At 52.2% G+C, this 23,536-nt stretch overlaps 1 protein-coding gene and 1 pseudogene across 3 annotated transcripts; one reads left to right on the forward strand and one right to left on the reverse strand.

Moving 5' to 3' along the window:
* On the forward strand, window positions 1-15,377 carry Acap3 (ArfGAP with coiled-coil, ankyrin repeat and PH domains 3). 3 transcript variants are annotated; one of them, XM_006538541.4, is made up of 25 exons: window positions 317-567; window positions 3,618-3,702; window positions 4,237-4,294; window positions 4,693-4,812; window positions 5,010-5,063; window positions 6,997-7,055; window positions 7,543-7,726; window positions 8,085-8,129; window positions 8,215-8,310; window positions 8,413-8,487; window positions 9,130-9,141; window positions 9,801-9,913; window positions 10,002-10,053; window positions 10,258-10,358; window positions 10,431-10,542; window positions 10,784-10,992; window positions 11,086-11,155; window positions 11,265-11,359; window positions 11,437-11,639; window positions 11,877-11,984; window positions 12,954-13,052; window positions 13,139-13,359; window positions 13,536-13,645; window positions 13,734-13,844; window positions 13,939-15,377. In XM_006538541.4, exons 4-25 carry the CDS (start codon window positions 4,714-4,716, stop codon window positions 14,084-14,086), a joined length of 2,376 nt encoding a protein of 791 aa, XP_006538604.1. In that variant the 5' UTR covers window positions 317-567; window positions 3,618-3,702; window positions 4,237-4,294; window positions 4,693-4,713; the 3' UTR covers window positions 14,087-15,377. The 3 variants fall into 3 exon arrangements, with proteins under 3 accessions (NP_997106.1, XP_006538604.1, XP_006538605.1); NM_207223.1 differs by lacking the exon at window positions 3,618-3,702 and having other exon boundaries at window positions 1-567; XM_006538542.2 differs by lacking the exon at window positions 3,618-3,702 and having other exon boundaries at window positions 317-805.
* On the reverse strand, window positions 17,191-18,826 carry Gm20552 (predicted gene, 20552; annotated as a pseudogene).

The following is a 23,536-nucleotide window of genomic DNA, read 5'->3' on the forward strand; positions in this document are numbered from 1 at the left end:
GTCCTCGGCCTCACAGGGGCGCGATGATGGGTCGCTTCCGCACAAGCGACCTTAATTCGTTCACTCCCGATCTCCCCGCCGCCGTCGCGGAGTGTGTCCGTCGGCAGCATTCCAGCCGAGTTCACCACCGCCGTGATGCCTGAAGTGGGCGAGCCGTGCCCTTCCCTGTCCCGCGACCGAGCCAAACCACTCCGAAGCCCAACCGCCGAGGCCGGCCCAGCTCCCAGACCGTGGTGACCGAGGACAGAGCGCAGCGACAGGCGAGGGGATGCAGCGGCGCTTTTAGCGACGCTCCCCGGAGGTGACAGCGGGTGGCGCAGGCAGAGGCTGACTTTGGCGACGCTCCCCAGCGGTGACAGGCGGGGCGGGGCCGCGGCGCGCCGGGCTCAGACCGAGGCGGGCAGGCGGGCGGGCGGGCGCGGAGCGCAGCTCGGCGCGGGCGCCACAGACGGTCCACGGGCCGGGGATGCCGCTCGACGCGCCTTGGTCCTCCGCACAGTGAGCACCGCTCGCCGCAGCCATGACGGTAGAGTTCGAGGAATGCATCAAGGACTCGCCGCGCTTCAGGTGTGCTGCGGGCCCGGGGTAGGGCGCGGGCGGGGATGGGGAGCCGCCTTTGTGCCGGAGGCGGGCAAGGGGTGTCCAGCGTGGTGACCGCTCCGAGTCCACCTGGACGGAGCAGAAGACCTGGCACGGACAAACCGGCGGGAGCCGGAGTCGCGGTCCCCTAGCTGCGCAGCTCCGCCTCCGGCCTCGGGGGACCGGAACAAAAGACGCCCCTGTGCTGATCACCTCGCGCGCGGGGGTGAGTGTGCAGACCGCCTTGGGCAGCTGTGTGTCACTGGGCATTTGCGTCCAGTGCCATCTCTAGAACTGTCCACCCTTCTTTGTGTGTATGCTCTGGTGTGCCACAAGTACTGGGCTCCTCCTTGGCCCTGTAGTCCAATTCTGGCTAGGATTGTCTGGCACCCTGCTTGGTCTCTATCTTGATCCGTATGTCCAGAGCAGTGTATGGGTGCAACCAGCCGGAGCCATCAGGGCCTGAGATAGACACCTTGGTGAGAGTTAACGGATGTATGAGTGACCCAGGAGCCTGAAGGGGTAGAGGCTGTAAGGATGAGGAAGTCGTGTTTAGGTGGAAGGGTATGGGCCTTATTCACCTATGGGTTTGTTTCTTTTATTGTTCCTGGAATACAGTCGTGCACATCTGTGTGAACCACATGGCCACACAGATATACATCTGTTTCATTGAGTGGCATTTGGCAGACAGTAATGGAGTACCTCCTGTGTGTCATTTGAAATTTCGGACCTTCGTGAGGTGTCCCACCTCTGTATGTGCACACACACACACACACACACACACACACACACACACGGGGGGGGGGGGAGCATGTTCTGCCACTCTGCTCTCCTTGGTGCACATGAATGTGTGGGTGAGCTGTGATACGGAGTTGGTGTGCTTGATGCATGCACATAGCCTAGTGTGGATGGACACGTGTGTACATGTGCTACATCTCTGTGGATTCGTGAACCGTGTTTGCCATGCTACTAGACACATGTTAACGTATGCAGGTGTGTGTTTTAGTGTGCACTGTATCCCTGGAACACATGTCTGCATGCCCTGTGCTAATACATGTATGCATGTTTATGTATAAGCATGTATCATGCCTTTGCTCGTGTGAGCTTGACCACATATGTACATGAGTGCTGGGTTTCTGAGGGCCTACCTCAGCAGTCCAGCTCTTTGCAAAACCACCTTGCAAGAGAGTCAGCCAGAAACACCTTGGAGCGTTAGAGTTTGCCAAGAGTGTCCACTGACTATAGGCAGGGGGCTTAAGGCAGTCAACTATGCTTTCCTGTTTTCTATTGAGAGGAGTGGTCTGAGAGCCTCTGATACCCCACAGTTCTGCATCCATTTGGTAGGAGTCTTAGCCAAGGTCTCAGTGCATGGAACTGGGCCCCAGTTGAAGCGCTCTCATTTTTGCCCTTACCCCTTTCTGCAAAGCCCTGGCTCTACCCTGCCTTGTACAGGGTTTTGGGCCTAAGCAGAAATCCACTCACCTCTAGGCCTTCTTTGCCACAGCCAGCCAGTTGGACTTGTGGGGCTGCAGTAGGTGTGGCAGGTACCTAGGCTTAACATCATTTCTTTTGATGGAGGAGGGGAATGCTGGGGATGACTCTCCGGACATTGGTCTTGGGGTGATGGAACCTGGCTTGGTGGTGTGGGGTGGGCTGTGACTGGATGAGTTCGAAGAGTACCTTGTCTACTCTAAGGTTTTACTGAAGTTATAACTTGATCTTTGTGGCCAAGAACCTTTAGGTGAGGCAGGGTGGGGCTGTCTGAAGGATGTGGAAGTGAGGTGGAGCCTAGACCCAAACCTAGAAACGTTGGTAGTTTTGCTTTGGGACTCTTGGCCTAGAATAAGGGCTTGTGACAGCCTTAGGAATGTCTCATAGTCCCTGAAGCTGTGGGTGGGGGTGCAGGGGAGCCCCGGAAGAGAAGCCGGCCCAGCCTTGGCTGCAAGCCCTTCCCTGGGTGGGGCTTCAAGCGCTGAGTCATGGCTTTGGTGAGGGGGCTCCTCCCCAACCTCCAAGCTGCTGAGGAAGTCCCTGGCTGGCAAAAAATAGGCATGGGGCAGGAGGGGATGCCTCAGGTCCTTGGCTGAGGAAGGGAGTGCTGAGAGACTCCCGGGACAGAATGCTGGCCCCCTTGAGCTTGTACTAACTGCCCACTATGTTCCCCTGTCCCCGTGAATACAAATGCCAGCTCCTGCTGCAGCCCCTCCCAGTTTCTGGCTCCCTGGCCAGCTGCAGCTCTCCATGCAGCTGTCTGGGCTGTCAGGCCTGCTTGGGGAGCACTGAATTGGTCTCTCCTAGGCAGATAGTTACATCTGTGTTCTGGAACTTCTGGCTCGCGTAGTGGCCAGAATCCTGGAACAGAGCCTCCTGTGGTAGCCTGTGTTAGGCTTAGATAAAGGACTTTTTTTTCCCCCCCCCACCAAGCCGGACAGGCTGTGCAGCATCCATCAAAGGCATGGCTGCCAATGGTTCACTCGGATGCTGCAGCTCTGTCCCTGTCCCTCTGAGCTTTAGGAATCACGGTGCCTAAGCCCTTACGAAGGGATGAGGCTGATGGCCGGGATCTTCGAGGGTCCGTGGCTAGGGCAGCCTGGCCATTTCAGCCCAGGTTCTAAATGAAACCGTGTTTCAGCCCCTATGCTTCTCATGCCCCTTACCCAGGAGAAACTCCACAACAGGTCTTTCTCCTTTCCTTTCTAAAGAGTAGGGCAGAAAGGGCTAAGGAGCTGCTAGAACTAATTCCCCTCTGACACCCAACCTCCAGCCCGTGTAAGTCTTGTTCCTAGAGGTCTGTCTAAACCTTCGGCCTATTTTGTTCCCAAGGTACCCCTTCCCTTGTAGGCCAGATGGGCCTAGCTCACCAGCTGAGCTGGTTGAATGAGGTGGGGGGCTGCTGGGAGTCTGCCCTGATTTCCTGATTTCCTGTTCCCAACTTGGAGTTGGGGGGTGCAGTCACGTGCCCGATCCATCTGCCTTTGGCTTCCGGGATTCTCCCAGGCTTCTCTTGGTGATGTCATCATTAACTCCTCCCTCCCCAGGGCATCTTCTTTATCAGCCTGGATTGGTGAGAATGAGCTCCAAGGAGACCCGATGATCCATCTCTTCTTCTGACTGAGCTGAGCTGTATGGAGCCTTGAGGTTGAGGGAGGTGGAGTTTGAGGTCCCTTAGCTGATGGTTCATAACCAACTGTTTTAGGGTCATCTAGCTGCAGGCCAAATTGGCCTGTAGTTGAAGCAAAGAAGTAAGGGACCAGGCTCTTTTCAGTGAGAAGGGACCTGTCCAGATGGAGTCAAAGCTCAACTCTGAGCCCCAGAGAAGACTATCATGGGCACCAACACCACATCATGAGACTTCAGCATTATTGTGCTTAGGAAATAAGGACATGTTAACCCTTGGCTCATGGGGCATAGCTATACTGTAGTGTGTATGTATGTGATATCATGGGATAGCCCATGTGGCAAGACTGGGTGGCTTCAGCCTGCTCTGGGTAGCTCCAAAGTGCTGGACCTGGGTCCCAGTTATGTCCATCGGGCAGGGAGGGTGTTTATCGCTCTCAGCCCCAGTTTCCTGGAGCCCCATTCTGGCAACAAAACCCCTGGGGGGATGCAACAGGAAATGAAACTCCAAGTGATCTAACCACCCAATTCTTGTTGCAGGGCAACTATTGATGAGGTAGAAACAGATGTGGTTGAGATCGAGGCTAAACTGGACAAGGTAAGAGACAGAGCTGGTGGTACATAGAGTGCCCAACACTACTGTGCGCACTCCAAGCCCAGCCTGGGACTATGGGATGACTCCAGGTATAGCTGCCTGTGTCTGAGATGCCTATTGGTTGGGAAATAGCTGCTGTGTTTGCTGTGCCTAGTGTGACGGGGAGGGGAACACCAATCTCTCCTTCTAGATGATCCTCTGAATACCATTTAGGTGATAGAGTCTGTCCCTAGCCCTGAACTGAAAAGGGGCAGCTATGTCTGGATGTTAATGGGCCTGAGTTAAATTCTGGCTGCCCCCGACTGAAAGTGTATCCTCTCTGGCCTGGCCTTGTGGCGGATCTGCGTTACCAGCTTGGAGAAAGTCAGGCCCTCATTTTGCCCACTCTGTCCCACTTGTAGCTGGTCAAACTGTGCAGTGGTATGATTGAAGCCGGCAAAGCCTACGTCACCACCAACAGGCTCTTTGTGAGCGGTGTCCGAGACCTGTCTCAGCAGTGCCAGGGCGACACCGTCATCTCGGTGAGGCACCAGTATGGTGTGGTGGGGGAAGGGAGAAAGCCCCCTAAGGGGTGTCTAGATCATGAGCATTGGGTGGTCTGCGCTCTTCTTCAATACATCTAACCCCAACCTGTGGGCAGAGAGGAGTCTTTGGGGACTTGAAGGAGACACTACCTACGTGGTCACCCCAGTGTGATCTCCCCCTTACTTTTCTTAAGGAATGTCTGCAGAGGTTTGGAGACAGCCTACAGGAGATGGTCAACTATCACACGGTGAGCCCCATGGGGCACGTGGGGTTTCCACTTCTATCTGAAAATATGCCATGTATCTCAAGGGCTCTGCCTAGACAAGAGTAAAGCTGACTGGTTCTTAGGTAGCGTGGCCATGAGTGAGAAAAGCTGTGTTCTGCTCTTTAACCTAGAGTCATGGGAGCAACCCCAAGTCTATGAATCAGTGTGAGGGATGTTTTGCAGGGGGCTACCATGTCCCCAGCTGTGACCAGACTATGTCCTAAGGCAGAAGGGGCAGTGCACAGCTTTGACCTGAAGTCAGCAGTGTCTCAGGGTGAAGAAGCCTTGTTGGGCAGAGCTTTCCATCCTAGGACAACTTATTTCTGGACGTCAGCGTCACTGCTATCCAGGCAGGGTGTGATAACTTCATAAGGCCCCAGTGTTGATGTGAGTAGACACACACAACATGCCAAGTCTCAGCACACACAACATGCCAAGTCTCAGCACATACAACATGCCAAGTCTCAGCACATACAACATGCCAAGTCTCAGCACATACAACATGCCAAGTCTCAGCACATACAACATGCCAAGTCTCAGCACACACAACATGCCAAGTCTCAGCACATACAACATGCCAAGTCTCAGCACATACAACATGCCAAGTCTCAGCACACACAACATGCCAAGTCTCAGCACACATAACATGCCAAGTCTCAGCACATACAACATGCCAAGTCTCAGCACATACAACATGCCAAGTCTCAGCACACACAACATGCCAAGTCTCAGCACACACAACATGCCAAGTCTCAGCACACATAACATGCCAAGTCTCAGCACACACAACATGCCAAGTCTCAGCACATACAACATGCCAAGTCTCAGCACACACAACATGCCAAGTCTCAGCACACACAACATGCCAAGTCTCAGCACACACAACATGCCAAGTCTCAGCACATACAACATGCCAAGTCTCAGCACACACAACATGCCAAGTCTCAGCACATACAACATGCCAAGTCTCAGCACACACAACATGCCAAGTCTCAGCACATACAACATGCCAAGTCTCAGCACATACAACATGCCAAGTCTCAGCACACACAACATGCCAAGTCTCAGCACATACAACATGCCAAGTCTCAGCACACACAACATGCCAAGTCTCAGCACATACAACATGCCAAGTCTCAGCACATACAACATGCCAAGTCTCAGCACACATAACATGCCAAGTCTCAGCACACATAACATGCCAAGTCTCAGCACACACAACATGCCAAGTCTCAGCACACACAACATGCCAAGTCTCAGGCACACACAACATGCCAAGTCTCAGCACATACAACATGCCAAGTCTCAGGCACACACAACATGCCAAGTCTCAGGCAGTAGGGTAGACCATGGCCTGGGAACTAGCGTCCCAGACTAAACAAGGAGTCTTCATTTGGCCAGACCAGGGGAATCTCAGAAATTAAACAGCTTGGGATGGTTCATCCTGGCAGCTACCAGTCTGTCTTTCTACCCCTGACCTGGCTCAGCCTTCCTCCATATGTCATTGTGGGTCAGGAGTATGTGTGGAGGGTGATAGGAAACCATGTTAGTTCATCAGTGGTTCCAGTCAGCTACTACCATCCCCAAGCTAGGCCCTATGGGAACTCTCTGCTCTGAGTTCTTCTTGTTGCTGGTAATCAGCCTTGAGGCAGCCTGTATGTGCCACCCATGCAGATATTGAAGGTAGAGTTTAGAAGCCTGCCCGCCATCACATTGGTCTCCAGACTGGTTAAGAGCCAGATGGGAAGATGAGCAAGTGGCACATGGCAAGCTCTACCTAGTCTTCTCTGTAGAGAGCTGGGGCCCAGGAAGAGATGGGCAGGGATCCCGATTCTCACCTGGTAGGTGATGGGACTTTGTCTTCGGGGTCCTGTTGGTAGTGACCCCAGTAACCTTCACTCTGCCTCTATCCCAGATCCTGTTTGACCAGGCCCAGAGATCGGTGCGGCAGCAGCTCCACAACTTTGTCAAAGAGTAAGTGACCAGAACCGGAAGCCCCCGGCCCCGTAGCCAAGTGCCATGGTGAAAGTTGAATTCCATATTCCATCTTCAGGATAAGAAGGGCAGCAGGTCCTTGGCCAAGGATTCAAGCTGTCAGGGGCCTTTGCCCTCTGACAGGAGGTTCAACCAACAGGGGCAAAGACAGGGAGATGGGATGGACAGGCCCGGGTAAAGTTGTAGTTTATCCCCATACCCTAGAGGAGATGCAGGCTGGCTGACGTTTGGCACATGAACTGGAGTCTAGAGTAGACCGGCTGGGGAGGGGGCTGGGGGTCCTAGAGCAGGGAAGAGGGAAGAACATGTTTGTTTGGTAGAGTCCAGAAGGGGAGAAGGAAAACGACCGTGCTCAGGAGCCACGGAGGGGATGTGGTAAGAGAGAGAGGGCCCAGAATATCTAAAACATACCATGCACTCCTTTTCTGACCTCTGATTCTTGGCATCTATATTGGCTGGCACCCAGGGATGTGCGGAAGTTCAAAGAGACAAAGAAGCAGTTTGACAAAGTGCGGGAGGACATGGAGTTGTCCTTGGTGAGGAATGCCCAAGCCCCAAGGCACCGGCCCCATGAAGTAGAGGAGGCCACAGGTGCCCTCACTGTCACCCGGAAGTGCTTCCGCCACTTGGCGCTGGACTATGTGCTGCAGGTCAGCTGCGGGGCAGCAGAGATGTGACTTGTCCAATGGGTAGGGGTGACACCCAGCAAAGCCTGGAGGTAGGGTAGTCAGTGGGGGCAGAGGCTTTGATGTATACAAGAGGCCCCTAGGGGTATGGGCTAGAATTCTTGGTTTCATCCAGACCATGTCTCATATTCAGACAAGAGGAAAGGCTGTGAATCAGCCATCCCAGCTCCATCTTCCTTAGGACTTTTCCTGTGATACCATGCAAAGACCTAAAAACTACCTGGGATTTTGGAACTATAAGCGGTCCAGGTGGGTTCTGGAAATGTACAGGCCATGGGCTTCTAGTCCCTGACACCTGCTATGTTTGCTCTTCCTCTGGCAGATCAATGTCCTCCAGGCCAAGAAGAAGTTTGAAATCTTAGATTCTGTGAGTGCTTGCGTTGGGGGACACCCGTGGGCATTGTTTGAGCAGCGGGAGCTCGGTCTTACTTGGGCTCTACTCTCACTCGCAGATGCTGTCCTTCATGCATGCCCAGTACAGCTTCTTCCAGCAGGGGTATAGCCTCCTACATCAGCTGGACCCCTACATGAAGAAGCTGGCAGCTGAGGTGAGTCTACAGGAGTGGCTCAGTGACTGAGCCTTCGGTGGGGGCTCCTGGTTGAGGTCTTAGGAAGGGGTCTACTGCCCCCCTGTGATGCTCTCCCCACAGTTGGACCAGCTTGTGATCGACTCTGCAGTGGAAAAGCGAGAGATGGAGCGCAAGCATGCTGCCATCCAGCAACGGGTGAGGCCCTAACTATGGGAGAATGTCATTAAAGGCCATTACTTCACACCTCTGATCTGGGGCAGCAGGAGACATGCCCACAAACTCTACCCTTATTCCCAAGCCACGCCACTTGCTACCTATTAGGCCTTGCAGCAACTGCCAGCTGAATCTGCTCTACTGCAGCAGAGGGAGGGGCCCTGTCTTTAAGAGCATCGATATAGTGAACCTGATAGATGGAGGGGCTGGAGCTGGGACCTGGAACCTCACTTCTTAGAGTAGTGGTTCTTAGCCTTCCTAATGCTGTGACCCTTTAATACAGTTCCTCATGTTGTGGTGACCCCCAGCCATAACATTAGTTCATTGCTACTGTAATTTTGTTATGGATTGTAATTTAAATGTAATGTAAATTATAATATAGATATCTGATATTACAAGATATCTGATATGTGACTCCCAAAGAGGTCATGACCCACAGGTTGAGGCTAGTTGTTGGCTTTTTCTGGGGCCTTTGCTCAACTGCTGGACATTGGTCCCAACTACCCTCCCCACAGAGCAGAGATGGGCTGCAGTGGGATAAAAGAACCTAACAGTGTTTGGGAGTAGGGTCATCATTCACTGATTCTCTGTTTCTCTCTTCCCTCCCGCTTGCTTGGGTTTCAGACACTCCTGCAGGTAAGAGAACTGAACTCTGGGTTATACACATGGGGCTATTCAACCCTCCCCCCCACATACACGTTTCTGGGGTGTTTCAGCACCGAGGACACCTCCCCACCTCAGTGTTCCTGCTGCATTTTGGGAGGAACCTGTAGTCCAGCTCCTTGCTGGCACCAGCAAGATAAATCTAGCCAGTCCCCCTACAGAAATGGTGCCAGCCGTGTCTTCCTTCCCCTGCTCGGGTTGAGAGCAGGTGTGATAAGGTCTTCCTTCTACTGGCCTGGCCTGCCAGACAACAGGACACACAGGACACCCAAGGCTCTCTGGCTTCTGAATGGAGCTCTGTCAGGCAGCTGGAGAAGGTCCAGCTGGCAAAATGCATGAAACACTTAGAATGGCAGGCGGGGGGCAGGGAGTGCAGCTTCCTTCCTGATCATAGCCTGCTTGTTCCTACAAGCTTAGTAGTGGGGGATGGACTACTCAGGACCAGCTGTGAACACAAGGGACCCTCCCATAGTGTCTTTGGACAAAGGGCCTTGCTTGGTCAGGAAATTGTTGTGGTGGGCAGAGCTTCCCTGAGCATGTTCCTCACTTTAGCTTTGTTTGGGGTGGGCTTGGGAGGAGATGGGGTCCTCAAGGATGGGCACCCCCCCAAGGGCCAGCTCTGTCTTCCTCAGGACTTTTCCTATGATGAACCCAAAGTGGAGTTTGATGTGGATGCACCAAGTGGTGTGGTAATGGAGGGCTATCTCTTCAAGAGAGCCAGCAATGCCTTCAAGACATGGAACCGGTAAGGGCCTTCCTCAGACAGGGCTGAGGGCAGATTGCATGTGGAGCCAGCTCTGCCTGACCTCCCGTCTCCCATCTTCCTCACTCAGACGGTGGTTCTCCATTCAAAACAGCCAGCTGGTCTACCAGAAGAAACTCAAGGTATTCTGGGGGACAGGGTCACTTTTGGGCAGACCCCATCTAGACTATGGGCCAGGCTGCTTAGTAGAGATTGGCACAGGGCTGAGGATACAAACAGGCACTGAGTCCAAAAGGTCAGAGGGGCAGGGAGTGTGAGACACATTGCTTGAGTCTAAGATAAAGGAAAAAATGGGCATGAGAGTGACAAGCTTGTACTGCCCACAGGATGCACTCACTGTGGTGGTAGATGACCTTCGCCTATGCTCTGTGAAACCATGTGAGGACATTGAACGGAGGTTCTGCTTTGAAGTCGTGTCACCTACCAAGTGAGGAGGCCCAGCCCCGGGAAGGGTTGGGGAAAGCCTTGCTTACCCAAGCTGACCAGCTCCTCCCTACAGGAGCTGTATGCTGCAGGCTGACTCGGAGAAGCTGCGACAGGCTTGGGTTCAAGCTGTGCAGGCTAGCATCGCCTCTGCCTACCGGGAAAGTCCAGATAGCTGCTACAGTGAGGTGCACTGCTTCTCTGCTTCCACATGTGTATATGTACCTCAGAGACAGCTCTTGTAGGCTACATTCATGCTTGTGCAGGCAGTTTGTGCATGTGTGTATGTGCAGTGTCTGCATGTGTATACATGCATGCAGATTTGTGTTTGAGGGGCCCTAGCCTGTGCTGACCCTTCTAACTGGGGGTCTTCTGGGGAGTTGAGACAAGCTCCTGAAGGGCTGAGTGGCTCTTCACACCATCCACCAGAGGCTGGACCGTACAGCGTCGCCATCAACAAGTAGCATTGATTCCACCACGGACTCTCGGGAGCGTGGAGTCAAGGGCGAGAGCGTGCTGCAGCGTGTGCAGAGTGTGGCTGGCAACAGCCAGTGTGGCGACTGTGGCCAGCCAGATCCCCGCTGGGCCAGCATCAACTTGGGTGTGCTGCTCTGTATTGAGTGCTCAGGCATCCACAGGTAGTCAGTCCTTCTTGACTCTGACTGGACAGGGCTGGCTGAGGTTCTGGGTAGAGCCACACTTTGGTCCATTTCTCTCCTCCTTTTGTCTAGGAGCTTGGGCGTCCACTGCTCTAAGGTACGATCTCTGACACTGGACTCCTGGGAGCCAGAGCTGCTAAAGGTGTGTGAGAGGCTCTTTGAGGATGAAGCCCGCTGGAGCCCCAAGGAGTGAAGGGTGGGACTTAGGTCTTTGAACTTGGACTAACATCCACATACACTGTGCCCCGCAGCTGATGTGTGAGCTTGGAAACAGCACCGTGAACCAGATCTATGAAGCCCAGTGTGAGGGCCCAGGCGTTAGGAAACCCACAGCCAGCAGTTCCAGGTGAGGTTGAGGACAGCCAGCTTGGCTTCGGGAGTCCCAAGCCTGTGGATGCAGTCTCATGTTCACCTCTGGTCCAGGCAGGACAAAGAGGCATGGATCAAGGACAAATACGTTGAAAAGAAGTTTCTACGGAAGTTGACTTCTGCACCAGCCCGGGAACCCCCAAGACGCTGGAGGGCACAGAAGTGCCAGCGCCCTCACAGCTCCCCCCACGCCCCCACTACCCGCCGCAAGGTCCGGCTTGAGCCCGTCCTGCCCTCCGTTGCTGCTTTGTCCTCAGGTGGGAGGGGCTGCCAGAAGCTGCACCTGAGCTCATGTACCTGGGCAGGTCTGGGGATAGGCTCAGTGCAGTGCTGGAAAGAGCCACCAACCCTCAATGCTACGGTGGGGCTGGGTAGGCTGGAAGCAGGGCTTCACAGGGGCACCTTGGAGCTCTCCTGTCTCAGCACAACTTGAGGTGTCTCCCCAATCCTAAGCCTCGGTTTTTCCATCTGAACACGTGCCCTATCCCTTGCAGCTGCTACTATGGAGCGCAAGTTCCGCCGAGACTCCCTCTTCTGCCCTGATGAGCTGGACTCCCTCTTCTCTTACTTTGATGCAGGGGCTGCTGGGGCTGGTCCACGCAGTGAGTGCTGGGAGCGAGTCCCTTCCCATGCTTTGTGTCCCCCGAGAGCCATATCCCACCCTCAGCCAAAGTAACAGGAGAGAAATGGCCGGGCTCCTCTGTACAACTGTAGAGGACATTCAAGAACTTGATGAGACAGGACAGGGTGGCGATGCCACAGAGGGTCAAGACAAAGGGGAAAAGCAGAAGTTCTCACCTTTTGGGTCTCTACTCCTTTGGGGTTGCACATCAGATATCTTGAGTATCAGACATTTACGTCATCATTCATAACTGGCAAAATTACAGTTATAAAATAGCAATGAAATACTTTTATAGGTAGGAGAGGTCAGTCACCACAGCACGGGGACTGTAGTAAAGGGCCTCAGCATTAGGAATGTTGAGAATCACTGGGGTAAAGTTACCTTGATCACCAATTTGGGGTTGAGCACACAGTTGTCAATAAGTTGTGGAAGCCAGGCATGATGCGTTTACACCTATAACTCAACACTCAGAGGCTGAGACAGGGGGATTGTAATGGATTCAAGGCCGTCCTGTGCTAAATAGTGAATCTGACAGGAAAAAAAAAAGTGTGACGTGTGTGTGTGTGTGTGTGTGTGTGTGTGTGTGTAAGGAGCAATTGCATGTGCCTGCACTAATGGGATTGGCAGCAGAGGGCGCTGTAGTACCAACCCTAAGTCAGGCCCTACAGCTTCTCCTGCTGCCTGAGTGAAGACCTGGCTTTAAAACCCAGAGGGCTGGGAGGCCACATTCTGGGTTACGCTGGGCAGGGCGGGCTTCTCCTGACCCTCTGAGTTATTGCTTAGTTTTCTCTACTTTCCTTTCAGCCTGGGCAGGTATTTGTAGTAAGGGCTAGTCCTGTCCCTGAAGGGGAGACTCCAGTAAAGGGTGGGTGGGGCTTCAGCTTTTTCTCCACTGTTCTGGGACACCACCACCCCAACGCTAAGGGTTCCCTTTCTTGTGGTCCTACAGGTCTAAGCAGTGACAGTGGTCTAGGAGGCAGCTCTGATGGCAGTTCAGATGTTCTTGCCTTCGGCACAGGCTCAGTGGTGGACAGTGTCACCGAGGAAGGTGGGTGTGTGCCTCTCTGCCTCCAGATAGCCCACCATGCCTACACCCTTGAGGGTTTCAGCTCCTTGTCCTTCACCCTCCCACAGAGGGTGCCGAGTCCGAGGAGTCCAGCAGTGAGGTCGATGGAGAAGCAGAGGCCTGGAGCTTGGCAGATGTGCGTGAGCTGCATCCTGGGCTGCTGGCACATCAGGCAGCTCGTACCCGTGACCTCCCAGCACTGGCTGCAGCGCTGGCCCATGGAGCTGAAGTCAACTGGGCCGATGCAGCAGATGAGGGCAAGACCCCATTGGTGCAGGCTGTACTAGGGGTGAGCACAGGCAGGGCTTATATGAAAAACAAGACTGCATACCTACGTGTGCGTTTTATTGTTCTAGATAGGGATCAGGATTGTTCCTGTTTGGGGGTGCTCATGGCAGGAGGTCAGGGTTCATAGGCCCTACCAGTGTCCTTTCTTAGTTCAGTCTAATTTCCCTGGCTGTCCAGGGTTCCTTGATTGTCTGTGAGTTCCTTCTGCAAAACGGAGCTGATGTGAACCAAAGAGACAGCCTTGGCCGGGCCCCCTTGCACCATGCTACACTCTTGGGCCGTACCGGGTGAGTTCTTTGGGTCTCTCTTGTGTTACTGTCCCTCACCTCCAACCCATTCCAATAAGCTCCTCTACCCCACCCCACCCCACCCCAGCCAGGTCTGTCTGTTCCTGAAGCGGGGGGCTGACCAGCATGCCCTGGACCAGGAGCAACAGGACCCACTGACCATCGCAGTTCAAGCAGCGAATGCTGACATTGTCACATTGTGAGTCTGGCAGGGTCCTGGGGGGCACAGTCGCTTGAAAAGAGACAGAGACTGTGCGGGGATAGAATCACTTTACACTATTCCCCAACCCCAGGCTTCGCCTGGCCCGCATGGCTGAGGAGATGAGAGAAGCTGAGGCGCCCCCTGGTCAGCCGGGACCCCTGCCGGGCAGCAGTCCTACAGAGCTGCAGTACCGCAGGTGCATCCAGGAGTTCATTGGCCTCCACCTGGAGGAAAGCTAGGACCTGAAAGGCCGGGCAGCTGCGGGAGCCCTACCCTGACCCCAGCCTACCCGGCCCAGAAATGTTGCATGTCCCTGAAGACCCTAGCCCCTCATCTAGCCACAGCCCTGCCTGTGACAACTGTGGGCTCATCCCAACAGCCCAGGACCCTGGTCTTCCTGGAGTCCTCACTCCTGCTTTTCCCTCCTTCCGGCTGCCCTGATGCTCAGCCAGAGGACAGGAACCCGAGCACTACATCATTTGAAGCCTCACACTTGTGGGTGCTGCATCTCGTCTGGTGCCCCTCATTTCACCCGGGGGAACCTGTTTTCAGGTGGTCCTTCCTTCGGGGGCCTGGGCTGTCCATGATGTCACCCTGTGCCCCGCTGCCCTCAGGGCCCGTTTCAACTTGTGCCCCTATGTTTACTGTCCCCAAACCCTGGCCTGCTAGCTAGGTCCTTCCTCCAGCCTAGGGCTGGTGGCTGGCCACCAGCACCTTCCCTGGCAGGAGTGGCAGCCCACCCAGGGAGTCACCCTGAGTACCTTGCTCGTGACCCCAGCATCTGGGTTGCGCTTTGATGGTGCTGGGAGGTGGAGCTTTGGCCCAGGTCTTCCACCCAGCCTGGACGCAGGCGTCCCAAAGCCACGTGGCTGGCCACTTGGGTCCTTGTGCCCGAGGGCTCAAGTCCACCCCTGCCTCCTCCAGAGGCACTGTCTGGTTTACCTGGGCCAGCACCCATGCCTAAAGCAGCTGGTACTCTCCACCCTGTGCCCAATGTTCTTTGTTACTGAGAGGATTTTCTACAACAACCTCATTCTGACTTTGTCTGCGTCTTTTTTCTGTGGACGCTCAAGGACCATCCTGATCCCGGCTCTGCCTGCTGCTGGGGAGGCCCACATAGATTTCCCCCCTGCCCTGCCCCCGAGCTTCACTCCTTGGGCTGGGCCTCTGATATAGGTCCAGTGGTCCCTTATGTGGGGGGCCCACCAATGCCTTCAATTTCTTTCTTTCTGGAGGAGTCCCAGGACAGAGGCTGGGTCCCTCTGCATACTATGGGGCCCTTGGCTAGGTCAAGGGCACTCAGCTGGTCACTATGCAAACACTGCCCTGGGAGCATCCATGGACAGTAATGTCGGCACTGGGTCAGGGCCTCTGACTCCCTTGCTTGATGGCTGTGGCCCTACAGAGCAGAATCAGCTTCTCCGTCCTGCTTGAGCTCTGCCCACCACCTACCCTGCCACCTTTGGGCTGGCAGGGACCCACTCCTTCCTGCTCTGATCACACTCACTTAATAAATCTCTGCCGCTTGCACCGCTGCCTGCTCATTGCCTACCAAGCCTCGCTTGGCTCTCACTCAGCTGAATGTTTGTCTGGGCGCAGCCTGAAGCAGAGTCCCGACGTTGTCCCTTCCCAAGAGGATAAAACCCAGACAAGCGACCGGGGGCCTGGCGCTTTGAGAAAAACTGACAACTGACACTCTCAGCTCCTGTTCTCTGTTCTCCTCTCTGCCTTTCTCTGAGTTAGACCGCCGAAAGGGCTCAGGAGGAACACACTCAGCAAGAATAGCTGGGCTCACGTTCCCTGATCTGCGCCCAGTGTCCCTTGCCGGCAGTGTGTCTGCTGAGCTCTGATCCAAGGTGTCACTGAGGTACACTCTGAGGTTTGTAGCTTACCCTGATGTAGGTCGCTGTATGTGCGAGACATCAGTCGAAAATGACTGATTATATCGCAGAGCAGCCCAAGGTCAGCAGATGTCTTGGCCTGGCTTTACTTTTTTATTCCTGCCTCAAAACCAATTCAGGATCTGTTTGATTTGTGTGTGTGTGTGTGTGTGTGTGTGTGTGTTTGTGTGTGTGTGTGTGTGCGCAACATGTACAGACAAGTGTGATATCAGACAGACTCCACTGTGTAGAAGTACCTCTTCACACACATGAACATGAATGGATACATGCTCATATCCAGAAATTTCAAGTATAGAGAGGGGAAACTTCACAGCCCTTTCTTGGGATTCCCCTCGACCCTAGGGACCATCACCTGGAAGGACAGCTGGGTAAATAGAGTCCCTGGCGTGTTCTGCATGGGTCAGATGTTACTGCTTTCTGGGCCCTCAAATTGCTAGTCCAGCTCACTCTGGGCAACTAGGGAGCCCACTGCTGCTACAGCTCCCAAAATTATACTGAGGGAATGGATGGCACTACTGGGTTAGTTCAGTTGTTAGCTCTGGGGATGGTGGTATACACCTTTAATCCCAGTACTTGGGAGGCATAGGAATAAGAATATCTAAGGTTGGAGCCAGTCTGGTTCCCGCACCACACAGAGAAACCATCTCAAAAAATGAACAAAAATCTCAAGAGCCTGGAGTTTAGTTCAGTTCTTACTCTGAAACAGGTCCTCCAAGGACCCTGGGAGCGTCTGTGTAAGCTCATCTTCTGATGACCTTTGACGTCACCCACTGAACCTTGGGGTGGAGGTCTTGGGCTGGCCTAGATGGAGATGTGGGCTGACTCCCAGCCAGGACCCCTTCCTCACAGCAGAGCCAGTGGAAACAAAGGGCCAGGACGGTGACAGCCAACTCCAGCACAGCACAGACGAGCCAAACTAGTTTCCAGAGGCTGCCCATGACATAGTGCTCCTGTGGAGCGACAGGCAGTTAGTCCATCGGGGCCTACTAGACGCCACCTATGAGCAGGACTGTGTGGAACTGCCTCTTCTATTCAACCACCTCAGGAAAGGTGAGAGTGGTTAACCACAGGCCTTGTTTCCACCCCTAGCCCTGGATCCCTCCAACCACTCACAGAGTGTATCTATCGTTGCCTCGTCCACATGGTAGTTAAGCCCCTGACGGAGAATGTTCACCTTGGTCACACTGCCTCTTGGATGGGGACAGAGGGAAGGCAGGATGGGTCCCTGGAGATAAGATCCACCTCTGGTTCTTGCTCCAGCTTGAGCTCCACTGGTCTTGCTCTAAACACAGTTAGGATCCAGTCCTGCATGGAGAAGGCTTGCATGGCCACACTCTCACCACCCCAATACCACAATGGGATGTGAGGAGCACAAGGGGCATTGGCTGGCTCACTCCCACCATACCCTGTAAAACTCACAGTAGGTTTGGCTGAAGGCCACCTGGAAGTCCCTGCGAAGATTTTATACAAAGACATTATGGGCGAGACAGCACCATCAGCCATCTGCAGTGCTCTCCCAGGAACTGATACCAGACTCCCAACATCATTGTCCCCTCTTGCCTTCAAGGTCTGGGGCAGTGGGAGATACTAGGAAGCTGGAGGGGTTCCAGATCCTGGTAGAGTCGGTAGCAGCAATGACCTGAGGAGTTGTTGAGGGAGCCCATTAGGAGTGACTGGACTTGGAGACCCCCAGCAACCTCAAAGGAGATGACAGGTTTACCCTAGGCGGGATGTTGTTCATGGCTGCAGAACTGCGATCTTGCTGGAGCAGATCTCCACCATCAGCTGCTGGAAGCAGGACGCCAGGCATGCCTGAGGAGACAGCAAGGACTTAAGCTGAGGGTCCTGCCTACGCGTGATTCAGGGAGCCTCCTTGCCACCCACTCACCTGCGTGGTGTTTGCGGTATTGTACAGCAGTCCCACATCCATGATCTTAGCACCACCGGTGCAGGGGCAACAGGGACTTCCAAGCCAACGCACCTTGTCTTGGGGGAAAGGTGCTTCAACTTTGTTCACTCCATCTTGAGGACCTGCCCTACCTCAGCGCCTGGGTTTGACAGGAAGTCCAATAACCCTGCTTACCTCTTGAACTCCAATGGTAGTATGGAGCCACTGTGCCCCAGGACAGCGTGTTGTTGTAGCTACGAACCATGACCTTGATTCCAGCCTCCAAGGACAAAAGAGGGAGCCTCGAGGACCAGGCTGATCTCTGGGGAAACCAAGAAAGAGATATGAAGACTCCTGCCCAACCCCTTTAGAGTCATGCCTACCAGGGATTAACACTAACCATCCGTGATGCCAGAGAATTGTGCAGCTCAGTCGCCTTAAAGGCATAGTAGTTACCAGAGATCTGTGGTGGAACTTCTGGAAGTGCCTGAAACCTAAGGCAATGCTTAGGTACTTGTCACCTTCTACCCCATCATGTATGTCCTGAGGCGCCATGGCCTATCTGTTGTGCAGGGTGTTATTCATAGCCAACCTTGGGCAGCTAACTCCTAGCTTTTACTAGCTGGACCCCATGGTAAAACAACTCTGCTAGTGAGACAGAAGGGAGCAGCCCAACAATATTGTCCTATTTACTGCCCGTTCTGGCAATCCTGTCATGATGACAGGACAAGGTCACCATGACTTTGGTGACTGTCTTCCCAGGCAGTGAGGCCAAAATGTCCATGTAACAGAAGCAATATAATTCCTGAGCAGGTGGCATACCTGAGGAGTAGGCACAGTAGAAACAGTTGCCACCTCTCTATTACACAGAGAGGAGGCAGGGTTAGGTCAGTCACAGACCATCGTCTGTCCCTGCCAGAAAAGCCTTCCTAGGGGCAGCAGCATATAGCATGCTTACCTCCTTGAGGCCCAGAGCTCATCAGTCTGAAGCCCACTTCGTACTGACTGTCCAGACGACTCAGATGCTGCAGATGAATCCCGTGGTCCAGCCGAAAGTGGAGTTTATGGCTGGGGACTTCAGCAAAGGGGGTGTCCCATCTTTCACTAAAGTGGAACTTGTAGAGAGCATTGATGTTTTCCCAGGCAAGAGAATCAAGTACTTCCAGATGTTGGCAAATGAGGTCTGGCCTGTAGGCATGGCTAGTGTTCCTGTGGAGAGTCCTGTGGGTTTCCCTGGGGTACAGAGCAGGGTGATCCAGCACTATGTGGCGTCAGTGTCCCTTGTGTCCAATGAAAACAAGCAGCCTATCCCTCTCTCAAGGCAAGAGAGCTTTGGATTCGGAGCTGGGCCTATACACTCATGATTTCAGAGTTGAGATCAGGTCTCCAGCCTGGCCATTTCCAGGGCCACATGCCCTCGTGGCAGGCGAATATACACTCCTTACCTGGAGTTCTACTTGGTCTTTCCTCCTGAGGTGCCTTACAATTGCAACCCAGCTCAGACTGACCTATAAAGTTCCCCTTTACCTAATAACCCTGGGGGTCCTAGCAGTGTCCAGGAGTTCCTTTAGGAATGACACAAAGATCTGAGAAGTCCCAATTAGGTACAGGAGTTGGGAGAAATAGGATCACGAGGTCTCATCTGAGACTACACCCGGGGATATATTCCAGGCTGATATATGTGTTGGGGAACCCATACCCAAGGCTGACAACTCTCAGACCCTCACTGATGTGGGTTTACATCACATGGAACGATAGATGGGAAGAATTTGCACTCAGAGTGTGGGGACACTGCCATGATGACTGAGTGGCCCCAACACTGCTTTAATAGAAGCACAAGCTGCCCGTACAGCACCCCTGAGACATCCAGGAGCAGCACCTCCCCACCCCCGGGACTCTGTCTTAAACTAGTTCTAATGTGTAGTGGCTATTCCTGGTTGTCAACTTGACAATATTTGGAATGAACTAAAATCCAGAATTGGAAGGCTCACCAGTGACCCTTATCTGGAGGCTTGGAGATCTTTATCTGGATCTTGGTTTGGAGATCTTGAGCCATAGTGGCTATGGATTCCAGAAGATTGAATCTCGGAGTTTAAGGAACACACCTTTAATCTGGGCTACACCTTCTGCTGGAGACAATATAAGGACATTGGAAGAAGGGAGTCTAGCTCTTGCTCCTTCGCCTGCTTGCTGCGTGAGACTGAGTAACTGCTAGATCCTTGGACTTCCATTCACAGCTGCGACTGAACAATTGTTGGGAATTGGGCTGCCGACTGTAAGTCATCAATAAATTCCTTTACTATATAGAGACTATCCATAAGTTCTGTGACTCTAGAGAACCCTGACTAATACAGAAGTTGGTACCAGGAGTGGTTCTAGAGTAACAGAAGTACAAGGATGAATCTTTTAAAATACTGGAATTGGCTTGTTGATCCACCAGCACTTTCAACTATTGAAACCTCTCCAGATTCTCTCCCTCCTGGGATCTCAGAGAATTTTGAAGACCCATGGTTGAAACTATATTCCGAACTTAAAGAAGCTAATGCCCTTGATTTTCTTAATGAATTAGGTGATTCAGTGCACAAAGCTTTCTACAAGATGGGGAAAAAATCGGAAAATGATTTTACTGGCTGGCTGCTCTTAGTATCTGTGGAAAAAATGATGAATGAAAGGAAGGAGTTGTGTGATAAAATTGAAAGGCTCCAGACACAAGTAAACGATCTAAAAGTTGCTAAGTGTGTCCTTGAAGAGAATCTTCTCTCTTGTAGCAATAGAGCTCAAGTTGCAGAAAATCAAACTGAAACCCTCATTGTAAGGTTGGCTGAACTACAGCGAAAATTCAAGTCTCAGCCTCAGAGTGTGTCGACAGTTAAAGTAAGGGCTCTAATTGGCAAAGAGTGGGATCCTATAACATGGGAGGGGGATGTGTGGGAAGACCATGTTGAAGCTGAGAATTTTGAATCTTCAGATTCTCAAGGGTTTGCCCCACCTGAGGAAGTAGTACCCTCAGCCCCACCCCTTGAAATAATGCCTTCGCCACATGAGGAAATTAATTTTGCAGAGTCTGATAAACCAGCAATGACTTTCACTACTGATGTTTCTCAAGGCCCACCAATAGTTTCTTCTAGACCTGTAACCAGACTCAAAGCAAAACAGGCTCCTAGAGGGGAGGTAGAAAGTGTAGTCCATGAGGAAATTTGCTACACTACTAAGGAGCTTAATGAGTTTGCTAATTCATTTAAGCAGAAACCTGGTGAATATGTGTGGGAATGGATTTTAAGGGTGTGGGATAAGGGTGGAAGGAACATAAAACTAGAGCAGGCTGAGTTTATTGACATGGGTCCTCTGAGTAGAGATTCTAGGTTTAATACGGAAGCTCGCATAGTTAAAAAAAAGGTATCAAAAGTTTGTTTGAATGGTTGGCTGAGGTGTTTATCAAAAGATGGCCTACTGGAAATGACTTGGAGATGCCTGATATTCCGTGGCTTAGTGTTGATGAAGGGATTTTAAGACTTAGGGAAATTGCAATGCTAGAGTGGATATATTGTGTAAAGCATAATTGTCCACAATGGGAAGGTCCAGAAGATATGCCTTTCACCAGCTCTATAAGACGCAAATTGGTGAGAGGGGCACCAGCACATTTGAAGGGTTTTGTTCTTTCCCTTTTCCTTGTGCCAGATCTTAGCATTGGAGATGCTTCTGCTCAATTAGATGAATTAAATTCACTGAGTTTAGTTGGATTCTGAGGTAACAAGGGCCAGGTGGCAGCATTGAATCGCTGGAGACAAAGTGATCCTAGTTATTATAATGGACAGCGTAGACAAAAGAATGTTTATAGTAACATACCCAGTAATGGTCAGCACAGGAGAGGTGAAATTCATAATGGCATGACTCGCTTGGACCTTTGGTACTGGCTAATCAATCATGGTGTTTCCAGGAATGAAATACATAGGAAGCCTACTGCATATTTGTTTGACCTGTATAAGCAGAAAAATTCTCAAACAAATGAAAGAAAGGCTACATTAGATCGTGGTAAACAGCAATCTCGGCCAGTGAATCAATTTCCAGACTTGAGCCAGTTTGCAGATCCAGAACCCCTTGAATGAAGGGGTGGCCAGCTTCCGCTGAGGAAGGATCTTGATAAGACACCCAAAGGTTTTGCTGTTACCCTTTCTCCAGTTCTTCCCCAGAGGGACCTACGGCCTTTTACAAGGGTAACTGTACACTGGGGAAAAGGAAATAATCAGACTTTTCGGGGTCTGCTGGATACTGGTTCTGAGTTGACACTGATCCCAGGGGATCCCAAGAAACATTGTGGCCCTCCAGTTAAAGTAGGGGCTTATGGAGGGCAGGTGATTAATGGAGTTTTGACTGATGTCCGACTCACAGTAGGTCCAGTAGGTCCCCGGACACATCCTGTGGTGATTTCCCCAGTTCCAGAATGTATAATTGGGATAGATATACTCAGAAATTGGCAGAATTCTCATATTGGTTCCCTGAACTGTAGAGTGAGGGCTATTATGGTTGGAAAGGCCAAATGGAAGCCTTTAGAGTTGCCTCTGCCAAAGAAAATAGTGAATCAAAAACAGTATCGTATTCCTGGAGGAATTGCAGAAATTACTGCCACTATCAAGGACTTGAAAGACGCAGGGGTGGTGGTTCCCACCACATCTCCGTTTAACTCTCCTATCTGGCCAGTGCAGAAAACAGATGGATCATGGAGAATGACAGTTGATTATCGAAAACTAAATCAGGTAGTAACTCCAATTGCAGCTGCTGTACCAGATGTAGTTTCGTTACTTGAGCAAATTAACACATCTCCTGGCACCTGGTATGTGGCTATTGATCTGGCAAATGCCTTCTTCTCAGTACCTGTCCATAAGGACCACCAGGAGCAATTTGCTTTCAGTTGGCAAGGCCAACAGTATACCTTCACAGTTTTGCCTCAAGGATATATTAACTCTCCTGCCCTGTGTCATAATTTAGTTAGAAGGGATCTTGATCGTTTGGATCTTCCACAAAATATCACATTGGTGCACTATATTGATGACATTATGCTGATTGGACCAAGTGAGCAGGAAGTAGCAACCACTTTGGACTCATTGGTAACACATATGCGTATCAGAGGATGGGAAATAAATCCAATCAAAATTCAAGGACCATCTACCTCAGTGAAATTCTTATGAGTCCAGTGGTGTGGGGCATGCAGAGATATTCCTTCTAAGGTGAAAGATAAGTTATCACACCTGGCCCCTCCTACAACCAAGAAAGAAGCACAACGTTTAGTGGGTCTATTTGGATTCTGGAGACAACACATCCCTCACTTGGGTGTGTTACTTAGGCCTATTTACCAAGTGACTCGGAAAGCTGCTAGCTTTGTGTGGGGCCTGGAACAGGAGAAGGCCCTTCAACAGGTCCAGGCTGCTGTGCAGGCTGCTCTACCACTTGGACCATATGACCCAGCAGACCCGATGGTACTTGAGGTGTCTGTGGCTGATAGAGATGCTGTTTGGAGCCTCTGGCAGGCCCCTGTAGGTGAATCACAGAAAAGACCTTTGGGATTTTGGAGCAAAGCTCTACCATCATCTGCAGACAACTATTCTCCCTTTGAAAAACAGCTCTTGGCCTGCTATTGGGCCTTAGTGGAAACTGAACGTTTGACAATAGGACACTGTAGTCTCCCCTCCCCCAGCCTGAAACCTGCTTGCTCAGGGTGGAGCTTCCTGCTCATTCGTTCTGCCACGCCCACTGCTGGAACCTGAGGAGCCACACATGTGCACCTTTCTACTGGACCCGAGATTATTCGGCGGGAATTGGGTCCCCTCCCCCTTCCTTCATAACTAGTGTCGCAACAATAAAATTTGAGCTTTGATCAGAATGAATTTGTCTTAGCTCCGTTT

This window comes from Mus musculus, chromosome 4 (genome assembly GCF_000001635.26).
Source record: "Mus musculus strain C57BL/6J chromosome 4, GRCm38.p6 C57BL/6J".
NCBI lineage: Eukaryota > Metazoa > Chordata > Mammalia > Rodentia > Muridae > Mus > Mus musculus.